This window comes from Myxine glutinosa, chromosome 8 (assembly GCF_964187855.1).
Source record: "Myxine glutinosa chromosome 8, kmMyxGlut1.1, whole genome shotgun sequence".
NCBI lineage: Eukaryota > Metazoa > Chordata > Myxini > Myxiniformes > Myxinidae > Myxine > Myxine glutinosa.
The window spans coordinates 52,758,112-52,777,972 of record NC_136268.1 but is presented as its reverse complement, the minus strand read 5'-3'; the positions used below and the strand labels follow the sequence as shown (position 1 = coordinate 52,777,972).

At 46.6% G+C, this 19,861-nt stretch overlaps 1 protein-coding gene across 1 annotated transcript in view; it reads right to left on the bottom strand.

The window, feature by feature from the left end:
• Positions 1–256: 256 nt before the first annotated feature.
• Positions 257–19,861, bottom strand: part of LOC137433121 (keratin, type 1 cytoskeletal 11-like) — a 74,000-nt gene continuing 54,395 nt past the window's right edge. Inside the window, exons 7-8 of the mRNA XM_068125576.2 lie at positions 16,889–16,935; positions 257–354 (exon numbers count right to left, since the gene is read on the bottom strand). Of these exons, the coding sequence (XP_067981677.2) occupies positions 257–354; positions 16,889–16,935 (145 nt within the window). The remainder of the gene's footprint in view (positions 355–16,888; positions 16,936–19,861) is intronic.

The window sequence follows — 19,861 nt, the reverse complement described above, 5'->3', positions numbered from 1 at the left end:
TTGTCTGCAATACGTGTTTTGATCCATGCGTTTTCTGATTTATATAATGGCATCATTCGATATGGCCAAGGTTATCATCAACCAAAGCCAGTTGCATTCCTAGTTCTCATGTTGATTGAAGGAACAATGTAATACAACACTTTTCATATCTGCATAATTTATTAAATCACACCAAGTGAAGAAACTACAGAAAAAAAAGCCATTTCCAAAACTTCTGCATGCGAATGAAATATTATAAACACAAAACCTCAAGAAATCAGCCATTGTATGTCTGCTCACTCTCCTCCATGTTTTCAGAAACCACCTTGCCATCCACAATGGTCTGAGTGATGATCACTCGCTTCATCTTCTTTTCTGTAAAGCATATTCACCCATGCCGGTTTCCTTCACAAATTATACTATTACCTTGCTTTATACTCAACTAAGGGGGCAGTTCAAGGACAACATGGAGGTTATAATCAAGTATTTTAAATGTGCAGTACGAGGAAGTTGATGAAAATGTCCCTCTTTCTCACAAAGTATTCTGCTGCACATACGTTCTTGTGTCATCGGTGTGGTCGTGCTTTGACATCATCAGCGTAGAAATATTTGGGATGGCTCCGCAGATATTTCAGGACACGTGTTTCAGGACATGCTCATCATTGGCAAACTTAGTGTCACCAAGATTTTCTTTGAGTGGTTCAAAAAGATGAAAATTTTAAGATCACAAGTTTTGATTTTTTAAAATTTATTGCTCTGATGATCTTAATTTCCTTTACATTGGCATTCCCTACAATCCATACCAAATTCGAACTCAAACCTTATTCCTGTTATTGTTAATAACTGTTACCTTTGTTATGGCCATTTGCTCCCATTCCATTTTGAAGTCGTCACTCTAATCTTATTCATATTAACAATCATTTTGTCTCCTCTCCATTCCTTCTTTTTTTTTTCTTTTTTTTTGTACACAGAATCGAGGCTCGTGTAAAAGCTAACACATTGAACATGAAAACATGCACAGACACATAAAACAGGCAATGAAGGGAGTGGGAGACAAGAGGGGGAGGGAGAGGGAAGCACACAATCACAACAACAGAAGAGGACAGGGACGTCGGTAGATCTGTGGAAGGGGGACAGCTACGGGAGGAGGGAGGAGTACATGGTATAAAGCAAATGAACACTTCTAGGAATTTCAGGAAAGAAGTTGGGGATTTAAAGAGGCGGATTTGGGGTGAAATTAGCGGGGGTAGAAGAGATCAAGGTTTTGGATGGGGAAAGATAAGAGATGGTGGTGAACAGCTGTTTTAAAGACCTGGAGGGAGGCGTGGGATTGAAGAGAGTGAGGGAGTTTGTTCCAGGGGTGGGAGAAAAGAGGAATGAGGGAATGAAGGTGAGCAGAGAGTCTTGATTTTGGCAGTTTCACCAGAAGAGAGTTGCTGGCAGATCTTGTGCATCCTGCAGGAATATTTGGGGGACAGAGCATAGATAGAGCTGGGGGAGCAAGGCCGGAGAAGAGTCTGTAGAAGACAGAAAGACCACCTACCTGCCTGCGGTGAGAGAGAGAAAGGCCCTCAGAATCAGTTTCATCGTGGGAGATTCCATAATTCTGAATGCTTTGGTTTCAACCACGTGAAGCCGAACTAGGTGTGAGGCAGTAGCACCAGCCCATAGGGGAGAGCAGTATTCCATTGAGCTGCGGATGAAAGATTTGTATGTGGTGAGGAGCTCAGAAGTTCCCAGAAAGGACTTCACACAACGGAGGATGCCCAGTCGGCGACTGGCTTTAGAGGCAAGCTTGGAAATGTGGTTTTCCCAGGAAAGATCATGGCAGATAGTGAGACCCAAAGGCTTGAGTGACAGAACTTCTTCAAGAGGATTGTTCAGAAAGTAGATGGGAGGGTTGTCAAGACGGTCTTTTCGGAGAGACAAAGAGAGAGTGTGAGATTTGTAAGGATTGAAAGATATGTTCCACTTGTTTGACCAGTTTGTGATATTGGCCAGGTCTGCAGAGAGTGAAGAGGCTGCTGCCTGCCAATCTGAGGGTTGAGATATGGAGCGGCAGAGAGTAGAGTCATCAGCAAAGAGATAGAGAGGATTTTCTAGAGAGTTGGAGAGATCATTAATGAAGACCAGAAAAAGCACAGGGCCCAGAACACTGCCTTGAGGAACTCCAGCCTGAACAGGAAGGGGAGAAGAGAGAATTCCATTCAGGGCCACACATTGACTGCAACCAGAAAGGAAGTCTGCAAGCCATGCGTGGAGATTTCCATGGATAGTATACGAGGAGAGTTTGGTGAGCAGGGTGGGGAGCCAGACCGCATCGAAGGCACAAGATATGTCAAGGGAGACAGCTCTGATTTCCTGTTTGGCATTGAGGACCTCCATCCATTGTCGAGAGAGCAGAGGCAGCATGTGGAGAGTAGAATGACCTGGTCTGAATCCAAATTGATGATCCGAGATCAAGCCATTGGAGAAGAGGAAGTATCAGAAGTGATGATCGATTCCATGACCTTGCTGATTATTGGGAGCAGGCTGATTGGTCTGTAGTTGCAAGGATCTGTTTTTGCACCTTTCTTGTGTAAAGCGGTAATGTTGGCTGATTTCCAAGCAGATGGCAGAGAGGGTGAGGACCTTGAACAAAAGAGAGGGTGAAGAGAATTGAGAGAGGGTGTGAAAGAGCGGCAGAGCAGTATTTTAGGACCCGTGGAGTGATGCCATCTGATACAGTTACAGAATTAGAGTTGAGGTTTGACAGAAACTTCTCCACCTTGTCAGGAGAGAAGGACACCGAGTCCAGGAGCAGCTGAGTTCGACTGGGTAAGGTGGTTACAGAGAGAGATGGGTTTGGGACACAATATTTTGAGGCAAACACAGAGTTGAGGCATTCGGCTTTGTCACGTGCGGTGTCGGCTGAGGTAAGGGAGGGGATTGGGGGGGGGACAAACACCAGAAACAGATTTGACCAGATGCCACCAGGATTTGGAGGAGGGAGACAGGTTTGAGAGTTCAGTCTTGAGAGTACAGAGATCGTGCTTCCTGGCTCTCCTGAGGGTAGACACATACTTGTTCCGAGCTTTGTAAACGGAACTGAGATTGCCTTCAGTTGGATTAGCCTTCCAAGAGGCAACGGCAAGTTGTTTCAGGGCAACTGCCTCACCACAAGATTCAGTGTACCATAGACGGAAGGAAGGGTATGACAACTGAAGACGAGATGGGATAAATCTGTGCATGAGAGAGAGCAGTTTACTTTGGAAGAATTCCCAGGAAGAATTGATGTCAGAGGTGGTAGAGATGGGAGAACAGCCAGGTGATTGATGGCTGCTTGAAGACCATGCCTGAGTGAAATGACAGACCTGTCGACACTGAGGAGGCTCTCTGAGAATGGCCAGAGAGATATCCACTTTAACAAGCAAATGATCAGAAGAACCAATTGGAGCAGAAGAAGAGCAGCAGACATTTGCAGGGAAGTTTGTCATAACCAAGTCTAGAAGAGAAGATGCTCTGTTGACTGAGATCCAGGTCGGAAAATTGACAGATTATATCAGTCCCCATGAGTCGCAGAATTCCTTTGCTTAGGTTCCATGGCTGGTGAGAGAGGTATCCACACCCAGCCAGCTCGCATGATGACAGTTAATGTCGCCACATATGAGGAAGAGAGAGTTGGGATGAGTGGATAGAAGTTGATCCATGTTGTCAGACAGCGAAATGTAAATGGAGTCATCACTGTTTGGAGGACGGTACAGAACACATGTGAACAAAAGGTGGGAGCGGAGAGGAAGCCATAGCCAGAGGTACTCCTGGGGGTGGGGTGGAGAGAGGGCAATGCAGGGAGAGTGAGGAAGAGAGTTTTTGATAAAGATAGCAACCCCACAACTAGGACGAGGCACAGATCTATCATACCGTAGGAGGGAGTAATCAGGAAGAGATATTAAGGAATCAGAGACATCTTGAAGGAGGAAAGTTTCTGTGAATCAGATTACATCTGGTTTGTCAGAAACAACCTGTATGGAGAGATCAATCAGGTTTGAGCAAAGGTCCCGGATGTTTGAGGTCCATACCGTTAAGGAAGAGGGAGGGGGAGCATCAGGTACAGGACAGGGGAGGGGTAGGGTTAGATGAGGGATGAGGGGAGGTAGGGAGAGCTGTTGATAGTGTTTCAGAGATTGCAGAAGACCTCGGAGAAAGGGAAGGATGAGGAGGACAAAAGGTTTGATGGTGATGGGATGAGGCACAGTGAGGGGTTGTTTGAGGGGGGGCAGAGCAAAGGAGGAGGTGGAGGTATGAGATAGAATGGAGAGGCAGTGGGGAGGAGGCAGCTTTGAGGAGGAGGGGGGATAATTTGAGAGAGATGGTAGGGGGGGAGATTTGAAGGGGAGGGGTTAGGGGTGAGTTTTGAAGGGGAGGGGTTGGAGGGGAGTTTTGAAGGGGAGGGCGGATGGGGGACATTTGGGGAGATTTGGAGGAGCAAGGGGGAGATTTTGAGGGGAGGGGTGAGGGGGGAGTTTAGGAGGGTAGGAGCGAGGGGGGAAGTTTAGGAGGGGAGGGGCGAGGAGGGAGGATTGAAAGGGAGGAGTGAGGGGGAGTTTTGGAGGGGAGGGGGGAGTTTTGGAGGGGAGGGTGGAGTTTTGAAGGGGAGGGGTGGGGGGGTTTTGAAGGGGAAGTGGGAGGGGGAGATTTGAAGGGGAGGAGCAAGGGGGGATATTTGGAGGGGGAGTTTCGGACGGGAGGAGGGAGATTTGAAAGGGAGGAGTGAGGGGGAGTTTTGGAGGGGAGGGTGAGGGGGGAGTTTTGGAGGGGAGGGGTGAGGGGGGAGTTTAGGAGGGGAGGGGTGAGGGGGCAGTTTAGAAAGTGGATGATTAATGAAAAATGAACATTTATTACAAACTGGGTTTATTGTGATTTTCAAGTCAGAGATCCGTTTGAAAACGATAGAGGAGGGGTGGAATGAAGGTGAGTTTAGAGAATGTAGAGAAGAAGAACTGGGAGATTAAAAAAAATTTTTTGAAGTCGAATGAATTGTAGAGGAAATTGAAAAAAGCCTTTTAAATAGGGAGAAAAACAGCGTGTTGTAATATACCACTGAATAAAACACTGCAGGGGAAAGTTTAAACATATTTAAATAATATTTAAACAAAACCGTGAAAAACAATCTGGGAAAATTCCCTGAAGTGAGGGCGTGTATCTGAGAAAGAAGGAGAAAGGGTTGAATGAGTATGGAGGAAACTAGAGTTGGAAAGGTGAGTATCGGCTGGAGAGGTAGAAGAAAAAGGAGATAAAGGGGGCAGGGCAATACAACAAGCACGTGGTCTATGAGGAGAGGAGGAAATAATAAGTAATTTTTTTCGTTTGATTTTTTTTTTTAATGTTCGAACAAAGGGTAAGATATTGTTACAGACGTGGCTTGGATGTTATTTACCGAGCGGTTTTATGGTATGACCACGTCTGCACAAGTTACCGATTATACTCGACGTTGACGAAGCCGCGCCACGCTGGCTCAATAAGAAAAAGAAGACACCCGGCTGGGTCACAATAACACAATACGACACCAATGTTTCGATTCTCAAGTATATTCGTACGGAAAAGGTTAGATTACAGGGGCTAGAGGTATATTACAGGAAGACAGGCACTTAGACACACTCTTATATTAACCCCGGACAGACGACAGACACACGGGACAACGGCTGACTCACACGGGGGTTTGATGGCTAGGAAAGGCAGGATCGATGGCTCCAGGTCCTCCTGGGCTCGGGGCAGGGTACAGTACGGTCCGGTCCGGTCCAAAGATGCGGAAGGTTGCACAGCGCTCGAGGTGGTAACGTTCTTTCACAGGCGGGTTCTCTTCCTCTCAGCGGTCGTAGGCAACGTTCTTTCTCCAGCTAGGGGCGCATCTGACTCAGCGCTCGCAGGTGGCTTTCCTTCTCCAAGCTGGGTGCGCATCTCACGTCACATCCGGCGCGGGGCCGCGTATATCCGGCGGGGAGTGACACGCCCTCGGCTCGTTAGCTCCGCCTCGTGGAATCGGCACGTTGCTTCTCATTGGGTGCGTGCGGGGGGTTTACCAGGCTCCGCCCTTGACGAGGAGCTGACAAGGAGCCCCTTCGTGGTAACCCCGTGGAGCGCATGGTCTATGGCGCTAATCGAGCCGGTGTGAGGACGCATCCTCCCCCGCTCCGCCGCCATCTCCTCTGTTGTTGTTGTAATTGTTGGGGAAGAAGATGGAAGGAGGTATGGGAAAGGTCCTAAACTCACTACTGATGCCATATAATCACATTCTGGTGCAACGAAGAGTCATAATTAATGGAGACGAGGCCTTAACTGACATAGAATAAGAATAACTAGGAAGATGTCCGAAAGTTGTCTACGTGTGGTGCGGTGGACCTGGGCACGACATTTAATGGGGGAATAAGGGGAAGGTCGGCTCTACTGATTGTTATTTACATGCAATGGGACTAGGGAATGGGGGATTGGGGAAAGTTGGGGAGTATTGGAGAAAATAGGGGAATATTTACAAGCGGATATGGAGGCCAAATTCCATATTCGCAACATTGCACCCTTCTCTACCCTCGGGGCGTCCCGACCCGATAAATTTTTACCTACTTTAGTGTGGCACGCAATGTAGTTCCCTCTACTATTAACTCTACCCTGAGTGCGACAGTTTTACAGATATTCACAAATGAGTAAATATGTCCCCCTGCGACGTTGCACCCTTCTCCTCACAGAAACACACCCACAGGATAACCGAATCCGGAAAGAATTCGCAAACTAAACATACAGCCGGTAGGGAGCATTATTTACAAGACTACGCTGCTATTTACACTACGATCCAGGACCTGTCTTTGGAGGAACACATGCAGATGTTATGCATAGAGAGAGCGCGCTTGCCAGCATCGATACACCAACCCACGAGTGCTCTGTGGCCGACGGCCTTTAATAACGTGCAGAGCACCCTTTCCCAGCATCAAAAGCACCACCCCACCACACAGTCAGCACCATCCGGTGCAGTCACCATTGTTCATTGGAATAAAAATAAATTCGACAACCCCTAACCCTGCAGGTGTCTCTTGCTCTTCTTGTGGTGCACTTGGTGTCAACTAAAAGTGGTTCACCTGTATGGCATAGGTGCCACGTTGACCCATAGGTCCATCCCCGGGTGGTGCTTGGCCGCAAACGAACTGCGGTCCATTGTGGGTGGCCACAAACATTGCGGTCCATATGGTGTATCGATCCCGGCAGCAAACAGCGAAAGTGCAGGCCCACAACTGCGCAGCCAGCACCTCTCTCTCCTCTCTCTCTACCCCAAAGCCAGATCCTCGGAGGTGGGAGACAAAAGAAGAAACAAGTGAGTAAGGTGGTAAGGGCGCAAAAGTGCACGCAATGTAAGGTGATGCACACTGGGGGCACATGGGAACCAGGTGAGACAGGTACGTTCCTATCGTACGCCCCCCCCCCACCAGGTAACCTACATGGCCCCTCCCTTACCCCTTACTGTATCCACACAACACAACACTACCCATAAACATCTACTTTACAAATCAACAAACATCCCTACTGTCTTCCCCGTTCCTCCCATAAACCAAATTCGTCTTCTCTCCCTCCTAACCAATCAAATTTGCCATTTTCAACTCTCATCAAAATTTGCCATCTCCAACTCAACATCATAATTTGCCATCTCCAACTCATCATCAGTCCCTCCTAAGGAGGGAGAGATGGAATCACCCCAATGTCTCATCCACGTCGTGATGCGTCTCACCAACCCACACAGCAATTCATCTCCTGCAACAAACAAAGAAAACACAGGTGTGGAGTCATCATCATCACCACAGGTAAGTGGCTGCGTATGGTGCGACAGGTTCTTCAATCCTAACTATTTCCTAAATGACTTTAACAACTTTACACTACCCGGGGTCTTTCTCCGGCCAAACCATTGGCCCCCTTACACTATGGTTTCTAAAAACCAATTCCCATTGGCCCGACTGTGGTGCGCTTCAATTTGGGGTCTCACTCCCCCGATTCATCTCCCGGTGCCCTCGCACAATTTCTGGGCTGCGGCGTGTACCTCTCCCAGTGGGTCTACCCACCTGCACACCTCCACCACTGCAGTTGCCTCCGAGCTTACCTGCTCCTTGCCCTAACCTAACTACCTGGGGAAGGCCCTCTGGCACTCTCCCCACTCGGTGCCCTCTCTGGCACTGGGCTGCCCGATCCACACCCGGGATCCTCAGGCACCCACTCACAACTACCGGCTCCCAGAGCCCACCTGCGGCCTCACCTGGCCGACATCCTCACAGTGGTGGAGTGCCCAACCAACTACACACACTAACAGGCTACACGCCCAGCCATTTCCACAACACTAATGCACCCATTCACAACACCATTCTGCAACCGCACCACAAATGCCAATATCCAACCACAATTTACCTGCACCCTCTACCTAACACTTACACTACCCGCCCCGGGTACTCGTGAAAGGGGTCCACTCTTCCCCCATCCACACCTTCGCACCATGCACACCACTCCGTACCACTCACTCCAACTCTCTCCACACACCTGTACCTGCACACCTGTGCTCTCACACCTGGTGCCACCTGCACCCTTCTCTCCCCAAGCGCATTCGCGCTGATCCACACACTCACTACTCATACACTGCTCCACACACCTGTCCAGTTGCACACCTGTGCAATCACACCTGTTCAATTCTCACAAACACGGCATCATCTCAGCTAACTACTCCCTTCTGAAACTTGCGCTTCCCAGTCGCCCCTTTAAACTATTGCGCTCCCTCGTCATTATCATCCATACTAATCTACCTGCGTCCCCACTACAGGTATCAGTCACTAACTAACCTTAACGTTACCTAAGGTCATCTTCTCTAGATCCCTACACACAATATCCTAACCCACCCGGGCTAGTTTTCACTGCCATACACCCCATAAGCTATTGCTCCTTTGCCCCACCTGTGAGGGATGGTGGATTTGCCATCCCACCACATCGGGGGTCTCTCACTACCAATTTTGCACATCAAATTTCAACAAATTAAAAATTTGCCAATCACTGCCCATCATCTGCCAATCACTACTGCCAATCCCTTGCCAATCATCAAATTTTGTTTTTCTCTAATTTTGGGTCCAAAACACTAACCTCATCACCCAGTCTACTCACTACTGCCTCTCGGTGCGCCAATTCCTGTCCAAAGCCCGGCTTCGTAAAGCCAAGCAATGGATGCTGGTTGTTTTGTGCCAGCGGCTGGATGCGTCCGGCACTCGGTGCAGGGACGGGGGCTTACCCGGGCCGAGATCCCACGCATCACCTCGGCGTGGAGCCATCCAATGTCCCGATCTCGACCTGCCGGAATGCCTCAACAAAAAGTGGTCGCCATGACGACCCTTTCTATCGGGCCGCCCGCTCCGCCTAGTGGAGCAAGGACGCGGCCGTTCAAAGCGAGGCCCAGCACGCACCGAGGGCCCGATTCGGCTAAAAGTCGACCTAACCTCTAACCCGTTTAATGTCGATGCTTCACCTGCATGCTTACACCCCGCAGCCCGTTCCTTGCTCACACATCCAGCTGTGCCCATGCTCCTCGTACCCTTCCTTACACACCCAGGTACCCTCATTCCACTCACAGCCTTGGTCACACACCTGACCACCGAACACTTTGGCACACATTCGTTGGTCGCACACCTCACCAATACACCGCTTCACACCCCCTCCTCTGTCACCTCCTCTGTGACAATCACAGGTGTGCCCTCATTCGCACACCCAACCACGTGCCTCACCACCAACTCCAGCGTGCATTCCCACTCACGCTCTACCATTCCAGGTGTGCATCCTTCCATCCCAGGTGTACATCCTCGCTCACCTGTCACAACTAACTCACGCTCCATGTCACTCTCACTACTTTCACCTCCACTCGTGACAACGCACTCACCCTTACACTTGACAGCACACTCTTTCCTCATGCACCTGTCCGTCACACACCTTTCTCGCGCACACTCTCCCGTTACACCCTCTGTAACACTCACCACAGGTGGACACTCTTCCTTACTTCTGACAGCGCACTCTTTCCTCATGCACCTGTCCGTCACACACCTTTCTCGCGCACACTCTCCCGTTACACCCTCTGTAACACTCACCACAGGTGGACACTCTTCCTTACTTCTGACAGCGCACTCTTTCCTCATGCACCTGTCCGTCACACACCTTTCTCGCGCACACTCTCCCGTTACACCCTCTGTAACACTCACCACAGGTGGACACTCTTCCTTACTTCTGACAGCGCGCTCTTTCCTCATGCACCTGTCCGTCACACACCTTTCTCGCGCACACTCTCCCGTTACACCCTCTGTAACACTCACCACACCGCGCTTCCACGTGCTCCCTCGCACACGCGCTACGACCGACTCACTCTCGCCAGCACACTCACTCCCTGGCACGCACTTTTTCCTCACACACCCCAGAGTCGGACTTTCTCGCACACCTCCTCTTTCGCACACCAGACCTGTCGCACACTTCACCAACGGCCTCTCACGAACACCCGGGTCTATTTCGACCCCCAAGCTCATTAAATCCCCTGGCGCATCATACGCACGACCATATTGGTCACCACTTACACCGGGTCCTCTTCCTCTTCGCTTCTCCTCCATCACCTGCGAATCCCTCATCCGGTTAATGAGCACATCATCACGATCCAAACACAGACTTTGGACCAATTCTTTTATCTCCTCTTTTATCTCCTTCTTATCCCCTCTCCGTCGCTTCTTAATTTCGCTCATCCCTTCTTCCACTTCTTCTAATTTGTGCTTCACCTCTTTTATTCCCCGGTACGTCTCCTCAAGCTCGTCCTCCAAGGCTACCTTGACCGTTTCCATGTGCGTCCTCACCTGCCGGTCCTTCGTCTCCATTACCTCTACCACCTCGTCCAACCTCGTTGTCAGTCCCTCACGTACCATCTGACATTCCCTCTTTGTCGCTATCAAGTCATCTTTTAGTTCTTTCTGTGTCGCCTTTAAACCTCCTAATACCGCAGTGTTCCTTTGAACCTGCTCCACTAACTCCGTCTGTCCCACCGTCAGCTGCTCCACCTCCTGCGTTAGGTCCTCTATGCCCCCTTGTAACTTTACAGTCCCCTTTCTCACCTCCTTTTCCATGTGCTCCTCACAGTGCCTCACCTCCTCGCGCACTCCTCCGACCTCCTCACTCACTCCTCTTCTGATCTGCTCTCCCATCACTTGCATCTCCTGCCCAGATGCCACCCTCATCTGCTCCATTTCCTCCCTGTGAGCATCCAGTTTGGTTTCTACCCCCATTCTGACCCCCTCTATCTGCTGCTCCATTTGTTTAACTTCCCTTTCCGCTTGGTCCCTCATGTCCCTCAATTTGCCTTCCATACTGTTTTCTAACCCCTCTAACCCCTTTTGCATCCCTTCCATTTGATTCTCTTGAGCGGCCATTCTGTTTTCTACCCCCGTTAACCCATTTTTCACTTCTTTTATCCCGTTGTCTAACCCCTCAAAATTATTGTCTAACTTCTCACTGGTACCCCTCGCTTCGTCCCTCATTACCCCCAATTGCTCACTCCGAGCCCTCGCTTCGTCCCTCATTACCCCCATTTGCTCACTCTGAGCATCCATCCGGTTCCCCAACCGCTCACCCAATCGCTCAATTTGGCTCCCCATACTCATCTGTACAGCTGCCTGTAGCTGCGCAATGAGGGCCTGTATGTCAATCGGCTGCATGTTAAAACCCGTTGATACAGCGGGCTCGGCTACCGCGCGCTCTTGCGAGGCGCCATTTTGCGTGCCTGCTACCCTCGCTGTTTCGCTCTCCTCATGTCCCTCAATTTGGTCCTGGACCGACCCTGCTTCACTCTCCCCTACCGGACCCCAGCCGTCTTGATCCGCCATAGCGCGACTTGCAAAATTCGAGTTTCGTAAAACAAATCCAATTTTTTTTTTTTTTCGTTATAATTTCGTCGAGCGCAGTACGCGCTCCGAATCGATTTTCCCTCCCAAAATTTGGGCCTAATAAATTTAGTCCCGGGTTCGAATTCCACTCCTCGACACCAATTGTTACAGACGTGGCTTGGATGTTATTTACCGAGCGGTTTTATGGTATGACCACGTCTGCACAAGTTACCGATTATACTCGACGTTGACGAAGCCGCGCCACGCTGGCTCAATAAGAAAAAGAAGACACCCGGCTGGGTCACAATAACACAATACGACACCAATGTTTCGATTCTCAAGTATATTCGTACGGAAAAGGTTAGATTACAGGGGCTAGAGGTATATTACAGGAAGACAGGCACTTAGACACACTCTTATATTAACCCCGGACAGACGACAGACACACGGGACAACGGCTGACTCACACGGGGGTTTGATGGCTAGGAAAGGCAGGATCGATGGCTCCAGGTCCTCCTGGGCTCGGGGCAGGGTACAGTACGGTCCGGTCCGGTCCAAAGATGCGGAAGGTTGCACAGCGCTCGAGGTGGTAACGTTCTTTCACAGGCGGGTTCTCTTCCTCTCAGCGGTCGTAGGCAACGTTCTTTCTCCAGCTAGGGGCGCATCTGACTCAGCGCTCGCAGGTGGCTTTCCTTCTCCAAGCTGGGTGCGCATCTCACGTCACATCCGGCGCGGGGCCGCGTATATCCGGCGGGGAGTGACACGCCCTCGGCTCGTTAGCTCCGCCTCGTGGAATCGGCACGTTGCTTCTCATTGGGTGCGTGCGGGGGGTTTACCAGGCTCCGCCCTTGACGAGGAGCTGACAAGGAGCCCCTTCGTGGTAACCCCGTGGAGCGCATGGTCTATGGCGCTAATCGAGCCGGTGTGAGGACGCATCCTCCCCCGCTCCGCCGCCATCTCCTCTGTTGTTGTTGTAATTGTTGGGGAAGAAGATGGAAGGAGGTATGGGAAAGGTCCTAAACTCACTACTGATGCCATATAATCACATTCTGGTGCAACGAAGAGTCATAATTAATGGAGACGAGGCCTTAACTGACATAGAATAAGAATAACTAGGAAGATGTCCGAAAGTTGTCTACGTGTGGTGCGGTGGACCTGGGCACGACATTTAATGGGGGAATAAGGGGAAGGTCGGCTCTACTGATTGTTATTTACATGCAATGGGACTAGGGAATGGGGGATTGGGGAAAGTTGGGGAGTATTGGAGAAAATAGGGGAATATTTACAAGCGGATATGGAGGCCAAATTCCATATTCGCAACAATATTCAGCGGAGTTAGGGGGAGAAGAGAAAATCGAAGAAAAAACAATACAGCGAAGGAAAGAACTTAACTTTACAAAATACTGACGGGGCGAGAGAGCCTAGAGGGACCAGGCCGTGCACGCGGTACCAACAGAAAACGATTAATTACACCCAAGTTTGCATGAATTACAAAGCAAAACCTAACTAGAAACACACAGTAACACATATACAGTAAAATAACCAGTGGAAATTTGACAAAGACACGAATGAGAAAGTACTTCATACAACTTTCTGGAATAAACATGGCCCTTTTAAATCCGCACTCAATTGCCGCTGCTAAGTCATTTACTCTTCGTGTAATAATTATCATTGATGAGAAATCAGATTTACTTTCACTGAAACAAGTCTTTCACAGCATGATGCTGTTCCTGCTGAATTCTATTCATATAAGTATTACTTTTTCGTGTGAGGCAATATGACCAGACCAATTTTAGGTCATCTTATGTCGATTCTCAAAGAGATGAAATTAAAAAGTGGGCCCCGAGTTTCCGAGTGGGCTGACAGTCATCTCTTGAGGTTATAGATCAGACCTCTGCTGATTTGGGAGCACCCCCCCCCCCCCCCCCACTTGATACCCTGGGAGGCCCCCTGATCTAAAATCGAAAAAAACTAAGACAAAGCGATCCTGCGAACCATCGATCCTGTAGAATGGCTCTATTGGGTACCAGCGCAATGTGTTGGTAAATAAGTGACGAGTAGGGCTCCAAGGATCCAAAGTCTCAAGCCCCTTCCCCCTCCCCCCACCCAATAAATCTAAAAATCTAAGACCAATGTCACCCATTTTATGTTCATCTCTTCAAGAATAGAGATAAGATCACCTAAAATGGGTCATGATGTCCGGATGCCTGTTTGGCTGTCCATCCGTCTGTCATCCGTCCATCCGTTAACTTTTTGCTATTTTTGCTGCTCCTCCCTTATCACCTGGTGGATTGTTTGGAAACTGGACACATCAATACAAGAAAGTAGCCCGCACAATCGCTCGGGCTTAGATTTTTCGATTTTGGATAATGGGACTCCCAGGGGGGTTAGCCGCCAAATTTTGGAATCCTACTCGTCCCTTATTTACCAAACGAATACTCTTTTACCAACCGATTTCTCTGAAACCCAATATAGCCTCTCCCAATATAGTCTTAGATGTAATCGTTTCGTATCAGAGGGCCTGCCAGGGGATTAGAGGGGATCCGAGGGAGGTCCCCCAAAATCAGCAGCAGTCTGAACTACAACTTCAAGAGATGACTGTCAGCCAACTCGGGACTATTTTTTTTTTGTTCTACAATAAAAAATAAAAATTCATATCAACCTTGAACTGCCCATGTAAAAACAGTCAGCCATTGACAGGCCAGGAAATCAGCAACAAGGTGGATTTTGTTATAGCATTCAGTTGCTGCTTGCTTTTACAACACAGCAATTACCGATTTAAAATATGGGGGAAAAGTTATATCTTGCTCTGCTTAAACCACCCCATAAATTCCCTAATTTTTTACCGACGCATTTAAAACGGCAATGTTTGGATGTACGGAATATACGTAAATGAAGAAATTGTGTTGATCAACTTATATCTCTTGCCATATAAGCTACGGATGATGGAAATGGGTTCACTTCGAGCCTCATTTTAATTTTTGTTATTTGCTATGTATTATTTTTTAAATTACAATTAATTAATTATTGCCACCGCCACCGAAGGTGCATAGAGGTTATGTTTTTTACCACTGGTCTGTTTGTTTCTCTCTCTGTGAACAAGATATCTCAAAACGTTGAAGACGGATTCGGACGAAATTTGGCGGAGATGTTGGATATGTGACAAGGACGAAATGATTAGGTATTGGTGAAGATTCGGATTCGGATCCGGCGGGTAGAATTTTTTAAGTGACTCTTCACCATTGGAAGATAGGCCCAAAAACGATATATAGCACGATAACTCAAAAAGTTATGGACAGATTTGGATGAAAGTTGGTGGGCAGGTTGAGTGTGTGACAAGACCGAATCGATTCGATTTTGGTGAAGATCTGAATACGGATTTGGATACTAGAATTATTTATTTTTTAAATGATTCTTCACCATTGAGAAAAGCGACATAAAACATGATATTTAAAACAGTTGTGGACGGATTATGACAAAACTAGGTGGATGAGTTGGTTAGGTGACAAGAAGAAGCCGATTATATTTTGGTTCAGGTACGGATCCAGATCCGGCCTATCAGTGGTTACAAAACGTAAACTACGCAGCCTGGCAGAGGTATGCACTTTACCGAGTGCCGTTCTAGTTTTTCTTCTTTTTTATCTTATGTAATAGTAGTGTAGCAGCATAGCAAACCTGTTGTGCATTTTGTGATACAAGCACCAAATTTGGCACAAATGTACATTAATATGTTGCGAACATTTTCAGATATTGGGCCACTTGAAATTCCGTAATTTTTTTTTTCAAATTTTTTCAAATTTCGTAATTTCAAATTTTTCGGGTGACACCGTCACAATTTCGGTCTTCGAGGCCGGCCGATATAGTGGGGCGGCTTAGCCCAAATATTCAAAAGAATTGTGCATTTTGTGATACAAGCACCAAATTTGGCACAAATGTACATTAATATGTTGCGAACATTGTGTGGTCAGCAATGAAGACGAGAGTCTGAATTACATGTATGCAAAAGACCTTGTGAACCAGTGAAGCAAATACACGGGTAAGCATGAATTAAATCTAGGGCATGATATAATTTCCATGATGTTTACCTCTACACTCAATGGTGGAAGGAGGTAATGTTTTGATCCCAGCTTGTCTGTATGTCTGTTTGTCTGTTAGTCCACAAAATTCCAGACAAAGCTTGTAGTAGTGGTAGTTGTAGTGGTAGTGGTGATGGTGATAACAGAAATTGTTATATAGAACTGAACTTATATTATTATTATATGCAGAAAATAACTTCATTTCTATATGCCCTGCAGTGGACAGGTTAATTGGTTTATGCACTGAAGGGGTCACCCTGGTGTGCACTGCTGTGTTCTGCCTCACTGAGTTGTTCAGGTATGATGTACTCAGCACAAGCTTCCGGTCGGCCCGGAGGTGGGGGTGCGGGGCCTGTCACGGAACGTCAAAACAAACGGCCTGCCGGGGCCGCCCAAAAGTCGGGCGTGAGGGGCGCGTCCACTAATGGAACGCCTCTCGCTTCCCAGATCGAGGGCCACGTGGTCAGGAGAACCTCGTCCCTTCCGGTCACACTTTGCCTATCGGCCGGCCTCGAAGACCGAAATTGTGACGGTGTCACCCGAAAAATTTGAAATAAAAAATTTGAAAAAATTTGAAAAAAAAAATTACGGAATTTCAAGTGGCCCAATATCTGAAAATGTTCGCAACATATTAATGTACATTTGTGCCAAATTTGGTGCTTGTATCACAAAATGCACAATTCTTTTGAATATTTGGGCTAAGCCGCCCCACTATAGTTTAGCACCATTTACAAGTGAATATTCAAATGAGATCATGACATATAAATTATTTCTTCTCATGGGGTCAATTTGGACCTTATATTAATTTAAAGTGGATCAAAAACCAATTCCATTATCTGATAGTTAAGACATTCTTTAAGGTTTCACTAAATTGTCTAAAATCACATGCTTTGTTTGGAATTTGAAAAAGTTCGAACCCTCATGACTATTCACCTTGCTGTGTGCTCACCACATTGCTTTCTTCCTCCTTTACAAAGCTCCTGCAATACATGCACATAAACAACACAGGCGACGCCATTTTACTTTCATGTCACTATTGTTTAAACTTTAAACAGTCAACCAGGGAAGATGATATGAAAGATTAAACAGACATCAAAAATAAAATAGATTTCATAATCTATATATATATATAACAGTGTGTGTGTGTGTGTGTGTGTGTGTGTGTGTGTGTGTGTGTGTGTGTGTGTGTGTGTGTGTGTGTGTGTGTGTGTGTGTGTGTGTGTGTGTGTGTGTGTGTGTAATGTTACCGATAGACTCCTAAACGGAGAGGCTTACGTGCTTGATATTTGGCATAGACAATAGACATGGCCATTGAGCCTGGGACGAACATGGCCGAACTCAAAATATTTGACGATCCATATTTTTTATTCATATTTACCTCAGCACATTTCAGTGCACGGAATCAACGGAATCAGAGCAGGTGGGCGCTGATTCGCTCAGAGCGATCACGTGATGACGCTATGACGCTATGAACGCTATGACGCTATGAACGCTATGACGCTATGAACGTTATGAACGTTATGACGCTATGAAAAAAAATCGCTATGACGCTATGAAACGCTATGACGCTATGAACGATATGACGCTATGACGCTATGATGCTATGAAACGCTATGAACGCTATGACGCTATGAACGATATGACGCTATGACGCTATGACGCTATGAAAAAAAAAATCGCTATGACGCTATGAAACGCAATGAACGCTATGAACGCTATGACACTATGAACGATATGAACGCTATGACGCTATGAACGATATGAAAAAAAAAAATCGCTATGACGCTATGAAACGCTATGAACGCTATGACGCTATGAACGCTATGACACTATGAACGATATGAACGCTATGACGCTATGAACGCTATGAAAAAAAAAAATCGCTATGACGCTATGAAACGCTATGAACGCTATGACGCTATGAACGCTATGACACTATGAACGATATGAACGCTATGACGCTATGAACGCTATGAAAAAAAAAAATCGCTATGACGCTATGAAACGCTATGAACGCTATGACGCTATGAAAAGAAAAATCGCTCGCTTTACCAAGGGGCTCGCTCTCCCCCCGTTCCCCTCCCCTCCCCTTTCCCCTCCCCCTCCCCTCCCCCGCCCGGCAATGCCGGGTACTTCTGCTAGTTACATATATTTAAAACAAAACAAAAACCAAAAAATATTATATTCACCCCCCTTCCCTCTCCCCAAAGCATCACGAATTTTGTGTACGAACTTTCATACACACCAATGTCAAACATTTGCAGTTGCAGTTGAAATTAACAAAAAAATCATTTAAAGATGGCTGTTTTGCTCTATGAAGCTCGTAAACTTAGAGCTTTCTTGTACCTGAAAGTTTTTACTTCTACCACCGGAGAACTTCTCAACTTCACATGAAATGTCTTTGCTCTCATCATTTGCTTATCCACTGAAAATACGTCTCAAACTCCTTACTTGGGAAATCAAGATCCATTGTTAATACCGAGAACACCTGCAGAAACATTTCCCAATAAACGCTTTCCACATCGATGTGTCTCCCAATGGTTGGAAACGTCACTAAACAATTGCAATGACACATTTAACTACAATAATCTGCTTCTAGGCTGTGTGTCAGAAGACCTTTCTATTGATTAAAAACAAGAAGAATATCCATAGTAAAATTGCTGGAGTATCATTTTTTTTTGTTATGTGAGACAAAATTGTCTGTATCTACAGTATGTATAATGTATATGCTGGAAAAAGATTGATGCAATGTGAGTGAAATGTACTTTTTAATAATACAGATTTTCATGAAGACAAACACCTGATGTGACAATTTTTTATGATCCCCACTAAGTGCACTTGTTAGTCCCTTTAAAAAGAATTTCATATGATGAGCAGTATTTGAATGAATAGCGTTCTGCGGTAACTTTTTCAGTAACATTTTGTGCAATTATTTTAGTTTAGTCCATTTGACTACATTTGATTCTTTTGGTTATTTTGTATTCAGTTACTTCCATTAAACTAGATGGTATTCATCGAATACTTACCCTGTGCAGTCAACTTGGTGCGAGCCAACTCTTCTGTTTTTGAAGGGTGTTTTGTTTGATCCAATATGGCTGCCAGACCACGTGAGTGATTACATCATAAATTTATATTCTCGAATACAGGGTGAGCCAGAAATATTGTCATTTTTGAAATTCGTGTGAAGGAAATAATAAAAAATTGTATTTCAAAATAAATTCATTCATGATATTGAAGTACATAACATGCATTTTTATTTTTTACTGATTAGTGTTATTTTTTGCAGGCAAAACACTTGAGTGACCATGTGGAACTGGTCGGATGAAGAACGCACTTTCGCTATCAAAGCTTTTTACAAGAATAATGATAGTGCAACTGCTGCACAACATCAATTCAAACTCAATTTCAATGTTCAACGTCATGGAAATGTGCCGTCTGTTCGTGCTTTTAAATTATGGGTTCAGAAGTTTGTGAGGACCAGTTCAACTTTAAAAGAGAAACCGCTGGGAGGACCCAAGTCAGTAAGAACGGCACAAAACATTGAGCGTGTAAGGGAGTCAGTTTTGAGAAGTCCGCATTGCTCCAGCCAAAAGCATGCATCAGCCTTAAGAATTTCTCACACATCACTACGCCGCATATTGCATAAGGATTTAAACTTTTATCCCTATAAAATTCAAATTGTCCAGGAATTAAGCCAAGATGATGATATTGCCCGCAATAATTTTTGTGAGGGAATGCTTTCATTTATGGACGGAAATGAAAACCAAAACATTGCTAACAATTTGTTCATGTCTGATGAAGCACATTTTCTTCTGTCTGGCTATGTCAACAAGAAAAATACTCGTTTATGGGGAGCCGAAAACCCAAGAGAAATGCACACGAAACCGTTACACAGTCCCAAAGTCA